The sequence below is a fragment of the Onychostoma macrolepis genome, chromosome 16 (assembly GCF_012432095.1).
Source record: "Onychostoma macrolepis isolate SWU-2019 chromosome 16, ASM1243209v1, whole genome shotgun sequence".
In the NCBI taxonomy this organism is placed as follows: domain Eukaryota; kingdom Metazoa; phylum Chordata; class Actinopteri; order Cypriniformes; family Cyprinidae; genus Onychostoma; species Onychostoma macrolepis.
The window spans coordinates 12630154-12653338 of NC_081170.1; the positions used below are offsets into that span (position 1 = coordinate 12630154).

At 38.8% G+C, this 23185-nt stretch overlaps 1 protein-coding gene across 1 annotated transcript in view; it reads left to right on the top strand.

Annotated features, from left to right (window-relative positions):
• Nucleotides 1-23185, top strand: part of me1 (malic enzyme 1, NADP(+)-dependent, cytosolic) — an 80801-nt gene that overhangs the window by 21433 nt on the left and 36183 nt on the right. The window contains exon 3 of the mRNA XM_058747582.1: nucleotides 3381-3530. Coding sequence (XP_058603565.1) covers nucleotides 3381-3530 — 150 coding nt within the window. The remainder of the gene's footprint in view (nucleotides 1-3380; nucleotides 3531-23185) is intronic.

Genomic DNA, 23185 nt, shown 5'->3' on the forward strand with positions numbered 1-23185 from the left:
TCAGTGGACTGAGGAGCAATAGTGAGTAGACATTTCACAACAGAGCTAATTCATCATATAATACACAGATTCTCATTCTGATCCTTTGTTTTATTAATGTCAAGCAGCAGGGACTGCAGAAAGCATTGATTATGCATAATCTCTCTCTCTCTAGGCATTTGAATAAACTAAAAAAAAAGCTCTTTGTGTAGTATTGATGTGTGATTTGAGATCTGCTTTCATTATCATACATTGGGCTTTCAGTCACTGTATTTTTGTCCTGCCTAGAAGCTGGCTTTTTTATATGATGATTGGATGAGCTCATAAATAGGGTGGTGATTTGCAACAAATGGGCAATAAATTAAAAAAGTGGTGACTGATGGCACTTGGTATTTAAATGCACAGATATAGGCACAGAGTTAATGGAATGTCGTGACTTGTAAGGAATAGTGTGACATTCATAATTTATTTTTTTGTGAGTTTGTGCGTAGTGCAGTATGTAAATATTGTGAATGCATGGTTTTGAGCTTTGAATGTAAGTAATTCCACTCTTTAGTGATTTTGGAGAAAGCATTTTGCGGAAATATTGCAGAAATGCATACAGAATACTATCTTGATGTGTGTTTTGCCGTAATACGCGATTGTTGTTAACCTTTTGACTTTTAAGAACAGGAAAAGGGCTGACACATCAGCGGAAATGCAAAATATTGAAATTTTTGAAATATCTCAAATGTACAATTCATGATATGCATATGGCAATGGAATGCTTCAATTGAATGATTATAATATTTGAAAAGGTTTCAAAAAGTCAAAGTTTTTGGTTGAGACAGATCGCTGAGATTAGACTGGCCACAAAACTTGAGGTGTGTGTTTGTGTGTGTGTGTTTTCATGTGTGAGTGATCTGATAACATATGCAGAACGATTAACAAGCCGTCATGATGCTCTGATAGCATACTATTCTGAGAGGATGAGTCAGCCCAAGTCACCCGCCACTGATGACTTAATGCCAAAAGAACATGCCTTGGTTATATCATTTAACTTTGTAATATATTTGAATATAATTTAAATAGATTGTACACTCACTGAAAGCATTATCATATTGTGATATTTAAGTTATTGCAGTATTGTGCAGCCTTTCACATCAGGAAGAACAATTAAGTTTGAAAGTTTGGTTGGAAAAGTTTGACAGAAAGAGAAATGCATTAAGAAAGAAGCTGTCTATCTGATTTAAGCATATGCAAGGATAATGTTCCTTAAGGTCCAGAATTATCACGCTTGTTAACATAGTCTAAGCACCTTATTTTAAAGTACTGCCTTCCCCTTCACAATGCCACCACATATAGCAGGAACAGTATAAACTCTGTGAAAGCCATTACTTCCAACAGTTTATTGGGAATACATACAGCTTTACAACAGCAGCTGGCTTTGCCAAAATAGAAGACAGCCAATCCAGCCAGTGTAGCTGAGTCTCAAGAATGACGTTTGGTTGACTCTCCTGAGACACAGTTATGTAACAAGGTGGCAAAATATCACTCACACATTTCACCATCACAAACGCTGTGAGAACGCTAGGGTCTAAGTTATCATGACTGTCACGACAGAGCTGGCAACATTGGCGCAGAGTTCGATTTCTTCTCAACCCACCTTTAACAGTTCTGGTAAACATCTGTTTCCTTCTGCCTCAGGAAGGTGGGCACGCTTTTCCTGAGCCAAACAAGAGAGATTTTATGCTTTTGCCTTGATGGAAAGCTCGCTCGGACTGATGGGGAATGTGACGCGGTCTTGTTAATTTGGGTCAGATGTAGAACTTGAACATATTTCTCTTGAACGTATTTCTATAACAAGGAACTTGTGTCTAAGCTCTCTGGGGGCATTTTTGTGCACGGTGTGTATTTTTCCTAGCTTTTTGACATAAGCAGGGAAAATCCCCAATTATTCTTGAGCTTTGTTTAGAAGCAGCAGTCAAGACTTTTTAATGTGACAGTCTGGTCATATCTGTACTACATTTGTTGGCATTTTCATGTAATTTCTTTCCTAATATGTGTCCCTCTGCCTACACTGTAAACCCAAACAGTTGTTGTTATCTTTGTAATGAATGAATATATACTGTATATAATACTATAGGGCCTACGATATAATACTATATAATGCTAAATGTGTGAAGGAAATGTTGAGATGACTTCAATAAGTACATCAAACAAAATCAAAGACAAGCAAGCTTGGGTGTTTCATTAAAGACAGAGGAAGCTGTTTAGTCTGTTTTTCTCTGACATTGCCACAGTAACTACCCTAATAATAATAACGATAATGCTAAATGAAATCCTTTATAGTAAAAAAAAAAAAAAATAAACAACGATGACTATTTTGGTGTCATCGTCACCAAGAGGGGGTATGTCAGAATGATTTCTTTAACATTTAGTGTATTATTAGTCTCTTTCATTCTGTCTCACACATTTTCTCCTCGGTCCTCATATTTTCTGTTTCCTTATATACACCCTGTCACACTCTTGTGGATGTGGGCATGTCTGTTCCTCCTTTAAACTGGTGTCACACCAGCTGAATTGTGACGGCTTTATTACGGGTAGGAGATGTCATGCTTTCTGATTGTGGTTGGTGGTGGAAATTTGCCCTTTTCTTCCATAATCACAGATTAAGAATTAAATAGGTCTGACTGATTAAACCAATGCATCTGGTGTTCCCTCCGATTCCCTGTCACATCCTGTATTCAAAAGCGCCATTTTGGCAGCAAACTTTAATGTTAAATTTACCAGCCTACTCATCAGTCTTTGCAAACTTAAGTCTGTGATGCCAACTTTAAATGGTTGGGTAGGTTTACTTAAACCTCCCTTAAAGGGATAGTTTACCCAAAAATCTATCCTAGTTCACCTCAAGCCAACCTAAGTGTAAATTACTTTCTTCTTTCAGACGAATATAATCGGAGTTATGTTTAAAAATATCTTGGCTCATCCAAGATTTATAATTGCTGTAAATAGTGGTCGCGATTTTGAACTTTAATAACCACAATCTCTGGCTTCCGCTAACTGTTACACACGCATTGTGAGTGGACCAAAGGAAAAGCAGTCTCCTTTTGGCTTATATCAAAATCTAGGATATTTTTTTATATAACTCAAATTGTTTCGTCTGAAAGAAAAAAGTCATATACACCTAGGATGGCTTGAGGGTGATTAAATCATGGGGTAATTAAAATTTTTGCATGATCTATCCCTTTAAATGTAGAGAAATATAATCTCAGGAGATCTTGAAAACCCAAAAGCTACTCTCCAAACCTTGTGTCTTTCCTGCTTTCTAGCTGTGGTTGCTTTTTCCCTTTAGCATTTGCTGAACATTGTTATAAAATGTCCTTTAATGCATGTTGACGTATTTATGTTCTTTCTTACAGATACGTCTTTCTGATGGGCCTTCAGGACCGTAATGAGAAGCTGTTTTACAGAATCTTGACCTCAGACATAGAGAGATTCATGCCCATTGTGTACACACCTACGGTCGGCCTAGCTTGCCAGCAGTACGGCCTCACTTTCAGGAGACCTAGGTAAGAGACTGCTGAGCGTAATTTGATTTGTTTTTATAGTTAAGTTCTTTCTCCTTCAACACGTTCCTTAAGCAAACACATCCATCCGACTGACAGATTTTTTTTTCAGCTCCTGGCATTGTTTCTCTGCTTTTTGAATTGTTCTACAATATCTCGCCTCCAGGCAAATGAAACTGAACGCTTCTGGAAAGTTTAAACATCTGCCTGGAGAGTTGAATATACATCCTGTCATTACAGAAATCTATTGTATGGTGGAATTTGGAGACTGTGCTGTCAGATTTTTTTTGAATCCTTGAAGTATATGCCAGTATAAATAAGCGTAACCTTTAGTTCATTGACGAGCTTGGCATATGTTGTGAGATTGTTATCATTCTCGGCTTCCTTTGCTGGTTCAACTTGTGATTAGCAGCCATTATCACCCATTTTTATCTATCAAATTATGCCTCTTTTTTGCCTTTTTTCCCCTTAGTGCTCTGCTTTGTGGATTGAGTTAGGTCTGGACATGATCAAAAATAAGAATGCGTTTCAAGTCTTTTCATTGTTTTCAGTGATTCATTTTGAGGGCTTTCCTAGGATCCTCAAATGAGGGGAAATTTTAGAGCATTCCTCAACGTTACACAATCTCACTGAATGCAAAGTATTTGGAAAGAATGAACAGGCTCATTACTTCTGATTTTGTGATATAGGACAGTGGTTCTTAACTGGTGGATTGCAACCCAAAAATGTGCCCCTGGTCTGTTCTGATAGGGTGGAAGGACAGCTGGGGAAAAACTATGCTAAATGCAACTAACCATTTAATTGTGCATTGTTAGGATAGCGAGATGAATAGAAGTAAAACGAAGGAGAAAATATTTCCATATCTTTTGTTGATGACTGTGTCCAATCAAACTACTGTGTTTTTGGTGCAAATTCATCATTCACTTGATAATATTACAAAAGGCTTTGGGAACGAGTATGCCCACGTCCCCAGACTGACCAATCCCTGACCAGTGTGGATCAGCACAGCTAGGTCGAGAGAACTGAGGAGCCAGGAGTGGCCTGAAGGTCAAGGTTATAGAACCTGACATTGCATTGAAACACCGGAAAAGGCCTTGGAGGCCGCCATACCTCTAGTGGAATGAGCCCTGACCCCCAGAGGACTCGTAAGAAGTGGGAGATCAGAGGACTCGTAAGAAGTAGTGATAGCATCCACTATCCACCTGCTGAGGGTCTGCTTGTCTGCAGGAAGACCTTTCTTATAAGGACCGTAACAAAAAAATAACTGGTCTGACTTCCTCCACAGTCAAGTCAAGTCACCTTTATTTATATAGCGCTTTTAACAATACAGATTGTGTCAAAGCACTTAACAGTATCAAATTGGAGGACAGAGTGTCAGTAATGTATAATGATAAGATTAAACACTCAATTTTCAGTTAAAGGCATTTCATTATTGAATTCAGAGATGTCATCTAGCTCAGTTTAGTTTAAATAGTATCTGTGCAATCAAATCGGAGATAATCACTAGAAATTAAGTGTCCCCAACTGAGCAAGCCAGAGGCGACAGCAGCAAGGAACCAAAACTCCTTCTGTGACAGAATGGAGAAAAAAACCTTGGGAGAAACCAGGCTCAGTCGGGGGTCAGTCCTCTGACCAGACGAAACCCACAGTTCAAAAGTTTATATTTCTATTTTTTATCACAGGGCAGCTCTGTGGACATACTGCACTGGACACACACAATTAAGCTTTTCCTGCTCTGAGTCCCGAAAGGGAGGAGGATAGAACGTCTGAAGAATAATTGACCATAGAACAATAGAGGGTACCTTGGGGACATAACCCGGTCTGGGATACAGAAAGGCTCTGGCCATGCCAGGAGCAAACTCAAGACAAGATGGGGCCACTGACAGGGCCTGAAGATCATCGACTGTCTTTAAGGAAGAGATGGCCAGCAGAAATGCAGTCTTGATAATGAGAAATCTCAATGAAACCTCTCCCAGGGGTTCAAAGGGAGCTTTAGAAAGGGCCTAAAAAAACCACAGCCAAATCCCAAGCAGGCACTCTATGGCGTACCAGAGGCCTCAGCCTCTGGGTACCCTTGAGGAAACGTGTTACTTGGTGATAAAGTGTCAAAGTGGAGGGAGATAACCCTGTGGCAAAACGATCTTGTAGAAATTACAGTACTGGACCAACAGGGCAGTTAACTGGGTTTAACTGACGTTCATCACACCCAGAAGTTTAAAAGATGCCACTTAGCAGTATACGATTTCCTCGTGGAGGGAGCTCTGGACTGGAGTATGGTCTCCATTACCTCAGTAGAGAGACCAGAAGCTATGAGTTATGCCCCCTCAGGGGCCACACTTTCAGCTTCCACAACTCTGGACGGGGGTGAACAATGGTGGCCCCCGCCTGTGAGAGAAGATCCCGTCGGACGGGAATAGGAGACAAACACCTTCGCTACTAATAGGAGACAAACACCTTCAGAACTCCCGGGAGCAGAGCAATCAGTTGAAACGCATACAGATGCAGCCTCGGCCATGTCTGTACCATAGCGTTCAGTCCAAGTGGAGCTGGGTGAGTGACAGAGCATGTGAGCGGAGCTGAGCGGTGAGAATTTCCGATTCCCACTCACGTGGGTGTTGCCCCCCCCCCCCCCACTCTCGCATTTACACTGCAAGTCTTTATGACCAATTCCGATTTTGTGACTATATCCGATTTTTGGGACGACGTGCTTACATTTCTTTTCAAAGTGGCCCGTATCCGATGTGTGCATTTTACACTGCACTTGATGAAACAAGCCAAAAATAGCATATGACATCACAAATCAATTTGAATAGTACATTGAGTTTAATTTATTGACATGGAATTCATATAGAAACGTTTTTAATGCAATAGTTACATCTATACATCAAAATAATTATATAGCCTAGAACAAATATTTCAGGACAGTGATGTACGCAGCTCCGCTGAAAGCTTGCGAGTGGAATAATACTCAGGTGGTAGATAATGTTAAACATGTCACATCGACTGTGTTTTTTAGTAATTAAAACCAAATGCGTTCATCAGTGATTGTATGTCAAAGGCAGTGACATGTTTGTGTGCATTTATTTTGTGGTTTCAATGGAACGAACGGGACTGAAGCGCTCGTCTGAGCACGAGCCGCCGTCACTGACAACAGCAGCAACGAGCACTCAGCGTGATTTCAAAAGCAATACATTCAGCGTCAGATCGCCTTTTATTTAACACAAACGAACGAAATGAATACTCTGCTACTCCACTAGAGATGTTTCATTTGTTACAGGTATGTCTGTACCCTGAAATGTTTAAAAAAACTCACTTTTTAATGACGTAGGAGTCGCATTTACAGGGGAATATCCGATCTGACCGCTTACACGGCAGGCGCAAATGCACGTATCTGATTTATTTCCACATATGAATGAGGCCTGAAACCGATCGGAGCATATCGGAATCCATGCGATTTTTTTCCTGCTTACACGGTCGTGGGCCATATCCGATCTGTGCCACATGGGAGGAAAAAATCGGAATTGGGTCACTTGAACCATGCAGTGTAAATGCGGCCTTTAAGTCGCACCAGACCGCTCCGCTCAATTCCGCTCCCCGCTCACCTACATTTTCATCCCGCTCCGGTGAAATCGCTCCACGCTCGCTCAAATTCAAAATTAATAGTAAGGAATAGTAAGGAGATATTTGAATTATTTACTAATAAACTAGTGTTTTCTGTGTCAGTGTCGCAAAGATGAAGATGATGATCCTGATTCGCCGTCTCCTCATTAGACGCGCCTTTAGAGAGAAGTGCATCTTCACAGATTATAATGAAAGAGTTTTTGTTTTCGATTTGATTTGTTTCGTTAAGTAATTTAAAGTAAATTTTTCTATATATATATATTTATTTATCATGCCTGTGAGGCATGTATTCGCTGACTTTCGGTTCATTTTTGTGAAGTGTTCCTGTTCAAGACGAGTCGGCGCATCATTGTTTTCTTTATTTTATAAAATTATTTTATATATTTTATAAAAAGTTTTGCTGATATTGTGAGTGCACACAAACAAAAGTAGACCCTTTACAGTCACGAATGATGAATTACTCTTACTTTTATGAGCAAAAATTACGGCGTCAGTTGTTTCCATTGAAAAAAATGCAATTGATTGCGCTGGTGCCTCCATGTCCTGCGCTTTTGCTTCCACTCTCCGCACAAACTACTGGATACAGCGCACATTTATCTAGGTTTAACGTTTAAACATTGTTATATGCTTGAACTGTTTTAGTATATCTATAGAAGTCGTGATGATTTGAGAAGGCTAAATTGATCAAACATGGCTATGATCAGCCTGCCGGTCTGCCGCTGGCCGCTTGGTCGTTACTTTAAGAAAGAAAAAACCTTATTTAACGAACAAAAAAATGCTCCAAACGTTTTTCTAAATTAATTTAATAAAAAAACGAAACGAAATATAATCACTTTGCCATTACATACAAAACTGAACTATTTTAATAGCTGAAACAGTATAATCTGATTTGGGACGGACTCGGGCTGGTAATTCTGTTAAGCTCTCGGACACGGGCCAGGCTAAATTTTAGGCTCTAGCCAACCGAAGTGTAGGCTGACAGTTTTGTTAATTGTTGAAGGCACAGGCAGGGGCGTAAATTTCATCTAACAGTAGTGGGGGACAATAAACATAAAATTTCTCAAGATACATTTTTGAAGGGGACACAAATAATACAGCCAAAATTGTACTTGTAAGGATAGCTATGCATACACAGCATGGACTGTGTTTAAATATGAGTTCGGTTCATATGGTTCACCACGCGGTCATATTATAATTATTATTTTGCGTCATCAATAGTATTTTAGGTTTTGTCTGAAACCGAGTAGCTACGTCTCTTTAGATATTCAACCGCATTAAGCCCACTGTTCTGCCACTTAACATCATATTGAGCAAAACCCAACATATAGGTAGGTCTACAATATTAGCCTAATATCAGTTCACACACAGGCTTATCGCCGTGTTAGTTGTAGTGGGTGACAAGCTACGGTATTAAGCTTGTTAGCCTTAACGCTCATATAAAATACATCGTATATCATAATTATTTTGTCATGACTAATTTATTAATGATCCAGCATCATCTGTATTAAAGAGAAAGAATAATTTCACCCGATGTTTAAAGAGAATAAAATAGCCTTGACAGCCTAAGTTACTTACACATAACTAACTGTTACTGAGTAACTTGCTCTCTCCCATCGGAGTGACCGGACTCGTGTGTGTGTGTATCGGTAAAAGAGGAAAGCAGTGGACCAAACCACTGTGAGGAAAGGGAGGGGGGAATCAAAACACTTTTGAACTTAAAACGCTTTTTTGCGTTTATTTTGTTTTACTACTCACACAATTAATTTAAGTATATGTCCATTGTATTGTTTTTAATACACAGAGTCGCTTGTAATGATATTTTTAGGGGGGACAACCCTCAGCTAGGGGGGGTCCTGTCCCCCCCGTCCCCCAGGATTTACGCCTATGGGCACAGGTGAATTCTGGGAGGATTTGCGCATGCCCTAGACTCGTGGTGTGAGCGGTATCAGAGTGGAACCGGAGCGAGACAGAGCGATCGCTCCTGCCTTTGGATAAAAACCCGCTCCGAGCTCCGACTATATTTTGCACGCTCCACTCCCCGCTCCACTCCGCTCACATGCTCTGGTGAGTGAGGGAAAACCAGAGGGGACAGTGCGAAGTCTCTTGAGTTGCAAATAGATCCACTTGTCCTCTGTAAAACTTCCTACATATCTGCTCCACCACTTCTGGGTGGAGTCTCCATTCCCCGGGCCTCAGCCCCTTCCTCGAAAGGATGTCTGCTTCCTGATTGATGTGCCCCGGGATGTAAACTGCCCTCAGTGAGAGCAGCTTCCCCTGGGACCACAGAAGGATCTGGTGTGCCAGCCTGTAAAGGGGGCGTGAACGCAGACCCCCCTGTCAGTTTATATAGGAGACCACCGATGTGTTGTCTGTGCAAACTAGCACATGATGGCCTCTCAGGTCTGGGAGAAAATGTTTCAACGCTAGAAACACGGCCAGCATTTCCAGGCAATTAATGTGTCACATGAGATGGGGACCCTTCCACAGACCTTGGGCATAGCGGCCACTCAAGACCGCCCCCCAGCCCGTGAGGGAGGCGTCCGTTGTTAGTGTTATACACCGACAAGGAGCCCCCAACACGGGGCTTTGTGACAGGAACCATGGTTTCTTCCACATGTCTAAAGCCCATAAGCCTAGCCATGTGACCTTGATCATGCGAAATGGGTTTCCCCTCAGGGAAAACCCTTTGGTCCTGAGCCACCACTGCAAGGGCCATGTACAACAGGCCAAAAGGTATCACGCTGGACGCAGCTGCCATCAGCCCCAGCAGTCTCTGAAACTGTATGACAGTGAGTGACTGGCCTTCTCTTACTCTCTTGACTGCCGTGAGGATCGACTCGATCTGAGCTGGAGACAGACATGCCTGCATCATGGTTGTATCCGCCTACGCCTAGATAAGTGGTCCTCTGTACTGGAGAAAGCACACTTTTCTTTGCGTTTAAACTTAACCCCAACCATTTAGTGTGGGCGAGAACAACATCTCGATGTCGAACCGCTATCTGCTCTGATTGAGCTAGTATCGTCAATGTAATTGAGTATGCAGATGCCCTGGAGTCTCAGTGGAGCCAGAGCAGCATCCATACACTTGGTAAACGTGCGGGGTGAGTGATTTGATTCTTCTTTTTGGAGCAAATCTCTTTTTTTATGTACACTGACACAAATGTCCATGGGTGTTAAACATGTCAAACTACGGAGCCCTTTAAGGGATATGGTGGTGGGAAAAATTTGGGGTGAGTGGGAGAAATTTGGGGTGGGCTATTCTGCACATTTTAGAGTGGCCTTTTATTGTAGTCAGCCTAAGGCACACCTGTGCAATAATCATGCTGTCTAATCAGCATCTTGATATGCCACACCTCACGGTGGATGGAGTATCTCGGCAAAGGAGAAGTGCTCACTAACACAGATTTAGACAGATTTGTGAACAATATTTGATAGAAATAGGCCTTTTGTGTACATAGAAAAAGTCTTAGATCTTTGAGTTCAGCTCATGAAAAATGGGGGCAAAAACAAAAGTGTTGCGTTTATAATTTTGTTCAGTATATTAATAACCTTATTAATAATATTACTAAGCAGAATAGGCCAGAATATGAACGCAACGCCCTGCGCGTAAGCATTTTCTCCCCCACAAAACCTTTAAGGTAGGCTAATGACTGAAAACTGTGATTTAAAAATACCAAATCCGTTGCATTCATATTCTGGGCTGTTCTGCTTTATTAGTAGTAATATTATTAATAAGGTTATTAATATAAGCCTAATAATTTTATTAGTATTTATTATTATCGAATTTGGTCCTCCAATGTCACTGTTTTAATACATTAAATTATGTTTTATTAACAAGGTTCGGGAGGAGCATGATCAGATAATCAGTCTGGCCCAGGTGAAGCTCGTCAGCTAATCACCTTAACAAGCACAACAGGTGTATATATACAGCCAACTCACCTCTGTTTCATGACAGTTCTCCAGCATCCCATCTCCACCCCAACTCCTCACGCTTAATCTAATTTCATCCTATTTTTGGGATGGTGGGGGAGTTCTCTGGGTTCGGGCTCTATCCCGAGCTCGGAGCCCTCCCTCCGGACAGCATGTCAAATATGCTTACTAATTGCTCAATCATATTATATGTTAGTGCAAACTCGTGAAACCACATTAAAGTGTTTTAGAATGTCCCAAAACCGTGCCTTGAACTAACCACCGACTGTGTTTCTTTATACTTGAGTCCAAGTTCAAAATAAAAACTTTATGAACTGCTCCATTGTGAACATACGAGCTGTATGAACCTTTCATTAGCCTACCTTAAGAGTTTTCTATGGGGAAGAAAAGGCTTAAAGTGTTGCGTTCATATTCTGCTTTATTAATAGTAATATTATTAATAAGGTTATTAATGTTAGCCTAATAATTTTTATCAGGATTTATTATTATTGAATTTAGTCCTCCAATATCACTGTTTTAAAACATTAAGCCACATTGAGTGTTTTAGAATGTCCCAAAACCGTGCCTTGAAATAAGCACTGACTATATTACTTTATTGAGTCCAAGTTCAAAATAAAACTATGAACCGCTCTATTGTGAACATACGAGCTGTAACCATTGCAAGTTGTGAAGTAAACAGGAAGAGTTTGTCCGCATGGTTTTGCGAGAGAATGCAAATGTCTTTGTGAGAGAACGCAAAACATTTGAAAAATATTTTTTCCTCCCACCCTGAATTTTTTCCACTCACCCCGAATTTTTCCCACCACCATGTCCCTTAAAGGGCTCCATATCAAACAGACCACCAGGTTGGAGCAACAATCTTAAATTAGAGCGCTAATCACAAAAATGTGAAATGCACAGTCTGAGGTGGTCTGGGTATTATTGCCTTGAATCTCACACTCAGACAAAACACTGCAGCAGTGTGTTCCAGTTACATTTTACATTAAGTGCTCAGACAGGGATTTTACAGATATTAACTGAATGTTAATAAGAATATATTGAGAAAGTCTTTCAGAGAATTAATGGCCTTGGGGGAAAAGTACAGGTAAATTAATTTGCATTGTTTTTAACAGAAACAGTATTAAATATTTAAATATATTGTCCAGTTTCTTATCACTCATGATAACCAGACTTTACAAAAGATTGTTGAAATTTACCATGCCAGCTTTCCTGTGTGTGTCTAGAATGGTTCATAACAAATTTTTGAACCCAACATAGTGGTTCAGTGTGAGTTGACCTTCTGCAGTGATGGTTTAGAGAGATATTCTTGCTGACCCTCTTGTCCCACCATTGATCTTCTCATGAACACTAGTGAACAGACCTCTAATTTCTGAGGGTGAACTTTCTGGTGAAATGTCAGAGGTGTTGTCTGGGAATGTTGACAAATAGGTATGAATGGCCTTTCCATGACCCAGAACTCTCGACTAAGTTGTTAACTAAATGCAAATTAGTGAACGTTTTTAGTGTATTACTAAGTTTAAAAAATAATTCAACTTCAACTTTATTTATAAAGCACTTTCAAGACCACAGTGTGGAGACCAAAGTGCTGTACAGGAAGACTAAATAAAAATATAAGAATAAAAACGAGCATAAAACATCATAAACATATACCATAACAACAAAGAACAAATTACAAAACATTTTCAAATGCTAATGCAAACAAATGAGTTTTAAGAGCACTCTGATATACAGGAAGTGTAGGAGAAGATTTTACAGACAGAGGAAGATCATTCCAAAGCCTTGGACCAGCAACAGAAAAGGCCCGATCACCTTTGCATTTTAAACGAGATCAAGGGACCATCAGATGTAATTGATCATTAGAACGCAAAGACCTATAGGTGTCACGGTGCACACAGCAGGGAGGAACGAGGAACACGCAGACGAGGCGTAACTTCAAAATCATAGTCTTTAATGAGGACATCAGGGCAAGGCAGGGCAAGGCAGGGCAAGGCAGGGCAAGGCAGGGCAAGGCAGGGCAAGGCAGGGCAGGGCAAGGCAGGGCAAGGCAGGGCAAGGCAAGGCAAGGCAAGGCAAGGCAAGGCAAGGCAAGGCAAGGCAAGGTTGACACAGACAGGAACACCGGGGAATAACGAGTAGACCAGACGAAATCTAACTAAACAGGCAGGAACTAAATACACATGACAATTACTGATAATTAGACAAAACACAGCTGGACAAGACTTAACTAATAATGACACTTAACAAGGACAGGAACAAGACCAAATATGGACACAAGAGGCGGGAACACATGACACACACGACAGAGGACGTGACAATAGGATTGATGCAAACTGATTAAATCAGAAATATACTCTGGTGCTAAACCATGCAAAGCTTTAAAAACATATAATAGCACTTTATAATGAATTCTGTATCGTACAGGAAGCCAGTGTAATTTGATAAGCACAGGAGTAATATGCTCTCTCTTCTTGGTTCCCATTAAAAGCCTAGCTGCAGAATTCTGAACAAGCTGCAGGCGAGAGAGAGAGGCCTGACTCACACCCAGATACAATACATTACATTAATCCAAACAAGATGACACAAAAGCATGCACAATTTTCTCCAAATCCTCAAAAGAAAGGATAGACTTCAACTTAGATATAGATCTAAGATGGAAAAAACTATTTTTAACTACAACATTAATTTGACGATCAAATTTGAGCTCAGAGTCAAAAATGACACCAAGGTTTTTCACTCTAGAAAGATTTTTCCCAGAAAGTAACCCCAGGCAGTCAGCGACATCATCCACACATCCCTTTTTACCAAATAAAATAAACTCAGACTTGTTCTCATTCAGCTGGAGAAAATTGTTAGCTAACCAACACTTAACCTCAGCCAAACAATCATACAGAGATTATTCTTGCGTTTCAATGGCAAATAAATTTGTGAGTCATCAGCATACAAATGATAATGAATGCCATTTTTTTCAAAAATTGTTCCTAGAGGGAGCATATAAAGGGAGAACAAAACCGGTCCCAGGATTGAACCCTGAGGAACCCCACACATGAGAGGGGCAACAGATGAAGAGTAATTCCCTAGACTGACTGAAAAAGTCCTATCTTTTAAATATGAGAAAAACCATTCTAAGGCTAAACCCTGAATGCCAACATGGTCTCTAAGGCGATCAATGATTATCTTATGGTTAACTGTGTCAAATGCTGCGGTAAGATCTAAAAGTAACAGAACAACACAACTTCCAGAATCAGCACCACGTAGAATATCATTAGTAACCCTCAAAAGAGCTGACTCTGTACTATGGCCAGCTCTAAACCCTGACTGAAATCTATCCGAAACGTTGTTCTTCACCAAAAAATCATTAAGCTGTGCATACACAATCTTCTCCAGTATCTTTGATATAAAAGGCAATTTTGAAATGGGACGAAAATGATTCATATCAGAGGAGTCTAAACCAGCTTTTTTTAAGAAGGGGCTGGATAACTGGATAATCTTTTGAAAGAGATATAGCTGCATCATTATGTATTTGGAATTTAAAAGAAAAACTTTTTTCATTTTGGCTAGATTCTGAGTAAAAGGAGTTTGCAGTTTCAGCTCCAAAGGTCAAAACTGCAGTTGTCTAATTGCTTAGGTGTAAAACACAGTCTAATTACAGCAGTTTATTGACTTGTTTAGAAAGGCAACATGGATTAAGTGTGTGGTCAGAGATCTTTCCTGTTATTATTCCTCAGGTAATGACAGACAGACTTGTCATTTATGCAGAATATAGAGTGGACATGTCTCCTTAAACTTTGTGGCCCCCATAAAGAGGTTTAAAACTTGCACTCTTTCATTTGGCCCACACATACACACACTAAGATCAGATCAATGAGCATCTAGGACTTTAGAAACTCCCTTTTCCTTCATTTACCCCGTTTTGAGAGAGCAGTTGTATTTTTTCACAGGAATCGTGTTGAGCGGTTGATTACTGGGCTTTGGAAAGTCATCAGTTTAAGATATATTCTTGCATTAAAAAAATAAAGTTTGGAATTACAAGGATTTGACAAATAATATAGCATAACCTTTGGGATTAATTCTCTTTGTGATTTTGAGGACATTGTGAAACAATTTGGGGCTCATGTAGTATATAGGCTTGGTGGGGTATAAAAATCACATCCAGAGTAAACACACAGCTGTAGGTTGTGTAAAGTTTAATTTCTCTCTCAGTTTCATGTGGTATGTACAGTGCCTTGCTTTTTTAAAATATATTTTATTTTACGCTTTTCACATTTCAGAGAACAATCCCCCAACCCCCATGCCAGCAAATCAAAGGAAGAATAAAAAAAGAGAGAGAAGAATAAAAAATTGAATGAAAATTTTTAAAACTGTAATGACATCAAAAAAATGAGAGGAAGGTAGTTTTTGTCTAAACTGAGCAAAAGAAGCAAATACATTGTATATATATATAAATCTCCTATAGACAGAACTCCTTTTTCTTTCCATGATAAAAAAGTTATATCCGACTGTGAGGAAGGGAATGCATGATTGCAACCTATAGGGGTAAGTGAGCGGTTCTGAGGGAGTTTAAAGATTTTCCTGAGCTGATACCAAATCTTAAGAGAATTTACAACAATAGGGTTACATTTCTTAAATGTTCTGATAGGTTTGTTTTCTGCAAGAAGTAAAGCAGGGAGGGAGGATTCCTGCATATCAATTATCTGCCATTCTTCACCTCACCTCTTCACCTCTCAAGCTCTGTCAGGTTGGATGGGGGCAGATGAACATTTTCAGGTTTCTCCAGAAATATTTAATTGGCTTCAAGCTCAGGCTCTGGCTGGGCCACTCAAGCACATTCACAGAGTTGTCTATAATTGACTCTTGCTGTGTGCATAGGGTCATTGTCCTGCTGGAAGGTGAACCTTCTGCCCTGACTGAGGTTCTGAATGCTCTGGACTAGGTTTTCATTAAGGCTATCTCAATATTTTGGTGCATTAAGCTTTTCTTCTACTCTGATGAGTCCCTCAGTCCCTGCTGCTGAAAAACAGCCCCACAGCATGAGGCTGCTACCAGCACACTTTACTTTTGGGATGGTACTCTGCAGGTGATGAGCAGAGCTGGATTCCTTCAAACATGATGTTTGGAATTGAGGTTCATCAGACCAGAGAATATTGTTTCTAAGAGACAGAGGGTCCTTTAGGTGCTTTTTGGCACATTGCAAGTGTGTTTTCATGTGTCTTACCTGAAGAGAGGATTGAGTCTTGCCACACCGCCATAAAGCCCAGATTGGTGGAGTGTTGCAGTGATGTTTGTCCTTCTGTAGATTTCTCCCATATGCATATCATGGAGCTCAACTAGAGTGACCATCAGGTTCTTGGTCACCACACTAACCAAAGCCCTTCTCCATCAGTTGCTCAGTTTGAACAGATGTCCAGCTCTAGGAAGAGTCCTGGTTGTTTTAAACTTCTTCCATTAAGGGTAACAGAGACTACATTCTTCTGTGACCCTTCAGTGAAGCAGAGTTTTTTTTTTTTAACTCTTCCCCAGATGTGTGGCTTGACACAAACCTATTTCTGCCCTCTACAGGCAGTTCTTTTGACCTCCGGGCTTGGTTTTTGCTCTGATATGCACTATCAGCTGTTAGACCTTTTATTAAGACATATGTGCCTTTCCAAATCATACCCATTCAATTGAATTTACCACAGGTTAACTTCACTCAAAGTGTAGTGACATCTGCAAGCAATATGTATGCTCTTGAGCTAAATTTCAACTGTCCCAGAGAAGGGTATGAATACTTATGCAATGGAATCTTTTAAGTTTTTTATTTTTAATAAATTTGCAAAGATGTTTAAAACCTGTTTTTTGCTTTACCATTATGGTGTATGGAGTGTAGATTGATGTGGATAAAAGTAATTTAAAGCAGTTTAACATAAGGCAGGAACATAACAAAACGTGAAAAAATGAAGGGGTATGAATACTTTCGCAAGGCACTGTATATACTTCTTAATGTAAAATTGTAATGTCACACTTTGTGCTTAGCTTGTTACTGCTACCCTTTTTTAACGTTGCCTACAGTCACTACACACCTTGGAGACATAAATTGTAGGCCTTTTTGATCCAATTGCACTGTGGTGGACATCACAAATTATGGAAGATATATATATATATATATATATATATATATATATACAGTACTTTTGTCTTTCTCTGTGTTGTATTGTGATCTTTGGGTGATTTGAAGCCACAGTGTTATATTGTAGATTTTGTTAAAAGTCTTTGCAATATTCAGTGTTACCAAATTCCGGGCCAATGTTTCTCAGTAACAAATCATTGAAATTGGCCGTTGAAATTGGTTGTTGAGATTCCTTTCCTCCTTGTAAAATTGTGGAGCCTAGCCCTAAAGCGAGTGAGGGTGGTGAAAGAAATAAGGTGTAGCGTTGGCAGTTTTGGTTGATATAATTGTTCATGATGAAGAGTTTTTATGGTGTTATTTCCCCATGGAAGTATCCAGCAATGGAACACTGTGGTAATAATATTAAATAAGACTGAAAATTAGGGAACATTTTTAAGTTATTAAGTGCTAGTACAGATGCCAGAGCAATTTAAAAAACCATTTGTGTTGTAGAGGCCCCCAGCATCTTCCTGTCCTGTGGATTTGCATGCATTGTAGATTCTTTGCTGTTGAGTATGTGAAGCACTGAATATCTCATTTAAGAAGAACCCATTTCCTAGTGGTAAGAGGTTGAATGGTTTACCATTCTGTGATGGATGTGAATGCCCTCCAGTTATTCAGAAACCTCATTTTCCAACCACTGCGACATGCCAGCACGTTCTGCTTTTTTGCTTTATCCCAAGTAGGAGTTAAAGTCATCTCTGTGGGATTGTTTCTTTATATGATGAGATATTGATCAGAGAGCAGAAAAGCATCTATGAGGCTTCTATGTTATAAGAATAGTATATATTTTTTTCTTGTAGAGAGCCGTTTTGAGCAGCTGAAATGGTACAAGTTTGCTGTGACTTTATAGTTGTTGTTTTTTTGATACAGAGAATTATTAAAATGTGCTGCATGTTTGCAGTCTCATGTGTCACAGAGTTTGCAATCCTGTGGTTCTTGTACCAGAAATTGAAACTGAGGCTGCAGGACATAAAGACATAACTAAATTTAGATTATGATTAATTCATTTAGTATGAAATGAATAAAAGTTTTGTACAATGGCCCCAAACATTAAAAAATATATAAATATATTAAAAATGCAGTATAATAATTTAAAACAACAGTTTTTCTAGTTTAAGATATTATAAAATATAATTGTATAATATTAAATCATATTTTTTTTATAATCCTGTGGTGGCAAAGCTAAATTTTCAGCAGCCATTACAGATTTACATGATCCTTCAGAAATCATTCTAATATACTGATTTGGTGTTCAGGAATAGTTTATTATAATATAATTCTTTACATTTTCTTAATATTATCAATCTTGAAAACAGTACTGTTTAATAAGTTTTTTAATATTTATTTATTTATTTTTAGACATAGACATATAGACATATAAATATTTTGTAACATTATACTTGCTTTTATTGTCGTTTTTGATCAGTCTAATGCATTCCTGCTGAATAAAAATATTAATTTCTTTTAAAAATATCATAGTGACCAAAGACATTTGAATGGCAGTGTATGTGTTCAGACATAATGGAAATTATTTTTTTATGAGGCAAAATTTTTAAATGTGAAGTACATTAGAGTGTACTGTAGCTTTCAGTGTAACACCAGACCTCTTGAAGATGCATTTGAGCTATACATCCCTTTATAGTCCTAAAAGGATTTGAGGAATCTCCCACTCAAGGGAGCGTCAAGGCACCTGACACAGTGACTCTCACATTTTGTGCAAATACACTGTTCTGACCTCAAGGTTAACAATGCACATTTACCAGGTTTTAGTGTCAGCTCTTATAAAGGGGGCAGTAAACTATATCACACAAGGAAAAACAGGTGTTTGTACATGCAAACAATGTTGTAATAATTATTTGCATTTTTATATACTCTTAAACCTGTGGTCGTCGGTCTCGGAGGCCAAACAATTCACAGTCCAGATGTTTTATTTTAGGTTAGCTGTTGATCCAGATGTGTTAGTCTGGGTCCATGCCTTTTTTTTTTTTTGCTTTTGGAGGTTGTTTTAATTTCCAGTCACCTTGGCAAGAAGCTTGTGCTCATTGGTTGGGTGGATTCTAAAAAGACATTGAAAACATTTTAAAGCAGTGTATCAAATTTAAGCAGTGTGTAGCAAAACATAAATCTGTAATAACGAGCAATCTGTAATAACATTTGTTAGGGGTTGTAAGGTCTTAGCCATGTGCACCATTATTTGTCAGTGATAAGAATATTTTGATAATGTTACGAATGCATTTTCACCTGTTTTGCAGAGATAAGACATTATACCATGATCTATGCTTAACAAATCACATAATGCTCGTTGTCTGTTGTTTTAATATTAAATAGGAATGCATGAGGCTTGGATTTAGTGTCATTGTGCGATTGTGATATGAAAGCTAAGTTAACTTAAATGTTCAGAATTTATGGCTGGAAGATATTAAAGGAATATTTTACCCCAAAATGAACATCCTGCGATTAACTCAACCTACAAGTCATATGAATTGGACTGAATGAATTGTTTACAAACTAGACTAGTCCAGTTCCCAGAAAGCAGAATTATCAGTGAATGACAACTTAAATACAGTTGTTTCAGTCCCAGGTGCACTTGTTGAATAGATTACTTTTAGGGTCCTTTCATTGTAACTGCATGGAAAAACCCCAGTATATTATTACAAATTTCTCTTTTTGTGTACAATGGAAGAAGAACGTCATACAATAATGAATTCATTTTTGGACAAACTTTAATCTCTTTAAACCTAGTGTGCAGGAAAAAAAATGAAGTTTAGTACTAAGTCAAGCTCCAGACTCCGGTCTGCCTGTACTGTTTCTCTGAAATGAAGTGAAGTAGGGAAGTCACAGCACAAAGTCTTTGGCCTGACCGTAAAGAGATCTTTTAATAGTTTGGGAATGAATTGAAGATGCCAGAGTGTGTTTAATAAGAGCTTGTGAAACACTATGCAGCGTGCTATGATTTTCTCAAGGGGAGGAAAGAGCTCTCTTTTGCAGGCTCTCTTGCAGTGCAGAACACTATTGCAGCGTTTTATAACTCTGTGTGGTGTCATATTTAAAAAAGGCCCTCTCCAATAGGTCACTGTGCTGACGCTTCTACATTTAATTTTAGTGCCTTATTATTTTATCAGCTGCAATAAGTCCAACAACTCCTGTGGGAAAGCAAAATATCAGCCTGAACAGACTTTAAATGTGATTTAGTTAAACAAAAAAGCCTGTGGGCAATTTTGTCCTCCTCGAAACTGTGGGAAAGTAACCTTTAGGGACGAAAACTCAGACATTCTTCAGTTCATTAATCTCAACTTGTCATGTTGCACATTTTCTTTTTAGCAAATCTGTTGACGTTTGGTTCCGGATGCAAACTCATAAATAATTATGTGTAACGGGACATTTTAAATTCAGTTTTATCTTTCAGTCTAATGTGGATAGAACCCAAAACTGTTTGTAGATGTGAATACCATACATACAGGTAGGACTTGTGGCCTTAAAAACCTGTTAAATTTTATGAGACATTATTAAAGCATTTATGTTTCCTTTAAGTGCACTTAGTCTTGGAGTTTTATAACTTGGAAGGCATCGAGAGGTTGCACATCACTCCAGTACTTCAGAAAGGGTGACGTGCAAAATTTCTGAATAAATTGTATCTCAGAGATGGTAATCACGTTTAATGAGGACACAAAAAGCATGACAGGCATTTCAGCAAAAATGAAATTGCGTGACCAGAGGTAAAAAAAAAAAAAGAAGTAACTCTTCTGTGTCAATTTACCTCTCCATTTGTGCATATAATTCTGGGAATTTGTTATCATTAAAACTTTGGTGTCAGACTTATTTTAGCTCACATCTCCATGGCGTCCAAATTTTGGAGAAACGTGAATGTCACAGACCACAATGCCATGCAGTGGATGGATAATTCGACTGCATATGGCAAACTCTTTAGCTGTTATTTGAGGTTTCCAGTGGTTTTTAAGATTTTTGTGCTGCTCTAATGTGATTATGAAATCTTTTTTATATGCAGTGCACCTTGCCCATGGTATGCTGCTTGAATAGACCTTTTCTTTGAATATTCATTCTCATTAGACACATAAACACAGCTGTTCAAGATGATTCGGATGCTTTGCTTAGGGGAAATTGGCTGTAATCATCGCACTATAGCAGAGATTCAATGGGCACCGTGGGTGCAGCACACCCACAGTCAACAGAGGAGGCTTTGGAATCTATTGTTGATGTATTTGTTTGGAAAAAAGCTTTACCTAAATAAACATGTCATGAACAATTCAGGCTCTTTTTCAAATTTTCTGTTTGATTATAGGATTTGTCCATTTTGCACCTAACCCAAGCCTTCTCACTTGTACCCACATGCCAAAAGGGAAGATGCACGATTGAATCAGATGTTAAATGGGGAGGGGAACGTCTAGTTGAATTTTTAAACCCCTTAAGGAGCAAACCATGAATGATCACCATTGTGTCCTTGAGAATGACACTGAACCTTGTTTAAGGAGACTGTCCATGCACTTACTGTATCTTTCTTCGGATAAAAATGTCAGGTAAATGACAGCTTCGTAAATGTTTCTTATAAGTTTATGGAAGCTTTGACTAGCTCTGCGTGATTCCATTGCGATGCAATTGGTGATGACAGTGAAGAATGTTTTGTCAACTGAGCTGAAAATCTGGGGAAATTCTTATTGCCAATTTTTTCATGGCTGCTCGAAATGATGCAATATTATTGTGTGACATTCTGAATTAATTTGACAAAAATACATATATGTGTGTATATCTGTATTATTACTAAAACATTTACAACAATAATAAAAAACACAAATCCAAAAATCACATAGAGCTTTGTGCTTTGTGAAGTCTTAAATCCTGTACTTTTTATCACAACATTCTAACAATAAATGCAGCTGTGACACTCTTAAATGCGGCGTGACAGATTGCTGTAGCGCCTCAGTTCAAGTAGCGGTGTGGAATGTGTCAAATGAGGGAAATGTGTCATGTCTCATGCAATCACTCAATCAGCATGAAAGAAAGACATCAAATAAAACAGCTTGTGATCAATGTCTCTTAAAGGGTTAGTTCACCCAAAATTGAAAATTGACACATTCAAGGACCAGAAGGGACATTGTTAAAATAGTCCATGTGACATCAGCAATTCAACCGTAATTTTTTATTCAACAATTTCTTCTCTTGCGTGTCAGTCTGCGTTGCGTACACATTCACACCATGATGTATGCGTGTGGTGCTGCTGATGCAGGAGCTGGCGTTCTGACTGCGCCTTGTTTACAAGCAGAGGAAAATGCATGCTGTATATAAAACAGAATATACAGATGATTAACTAAGACGGACGTGTGTTGCGGTACTCTCATGAACATGCATCAAACACTGACATGGAAGAGAAGAAATTGTTGAATAAAGTCGTTATTTTTGTATTCTTTGCGCACTAAAATTATTCTCGTAACTTCATAAAATTATGGTTGATCACTGATGTCAAATGGACGATCCTTACTACCTTTCTGGACCTTGAATGTGTCAGTTGTGTCAGTTTTACTTTCTCAAAAAAACTCATTCTGTATGATTTATAAGCCTTTTGAAATATGGGGACATGGAGAAATGTCCTCATAAATCACCTTCTCCTTGTAATACCTGTCATACCCATGTCATTATAGAAATTTGTGTCCTTGTGTGTCACAAAAACACGCACACAAACACACACACACATTTATTTATTATTATTATTATTACTTTTGTTTTTTATCTCTGTAGGAGTCAGAGTTTAGAGAATCTTAAGCTATTTTGAGCATGATGTATTTTTTAGTTTTCCACTAAATCTAATCTTGCTTATTGTACTATTTTACATTAATCTTCTGTTGAAATGGAGTCCGATGAGACATGTGAATCGCATTAACAGTGATTTGAGTACAGTTGTCCCACAAGACACTGTTATATTTTACATGCTTGTAGAAAATGCAGCCCA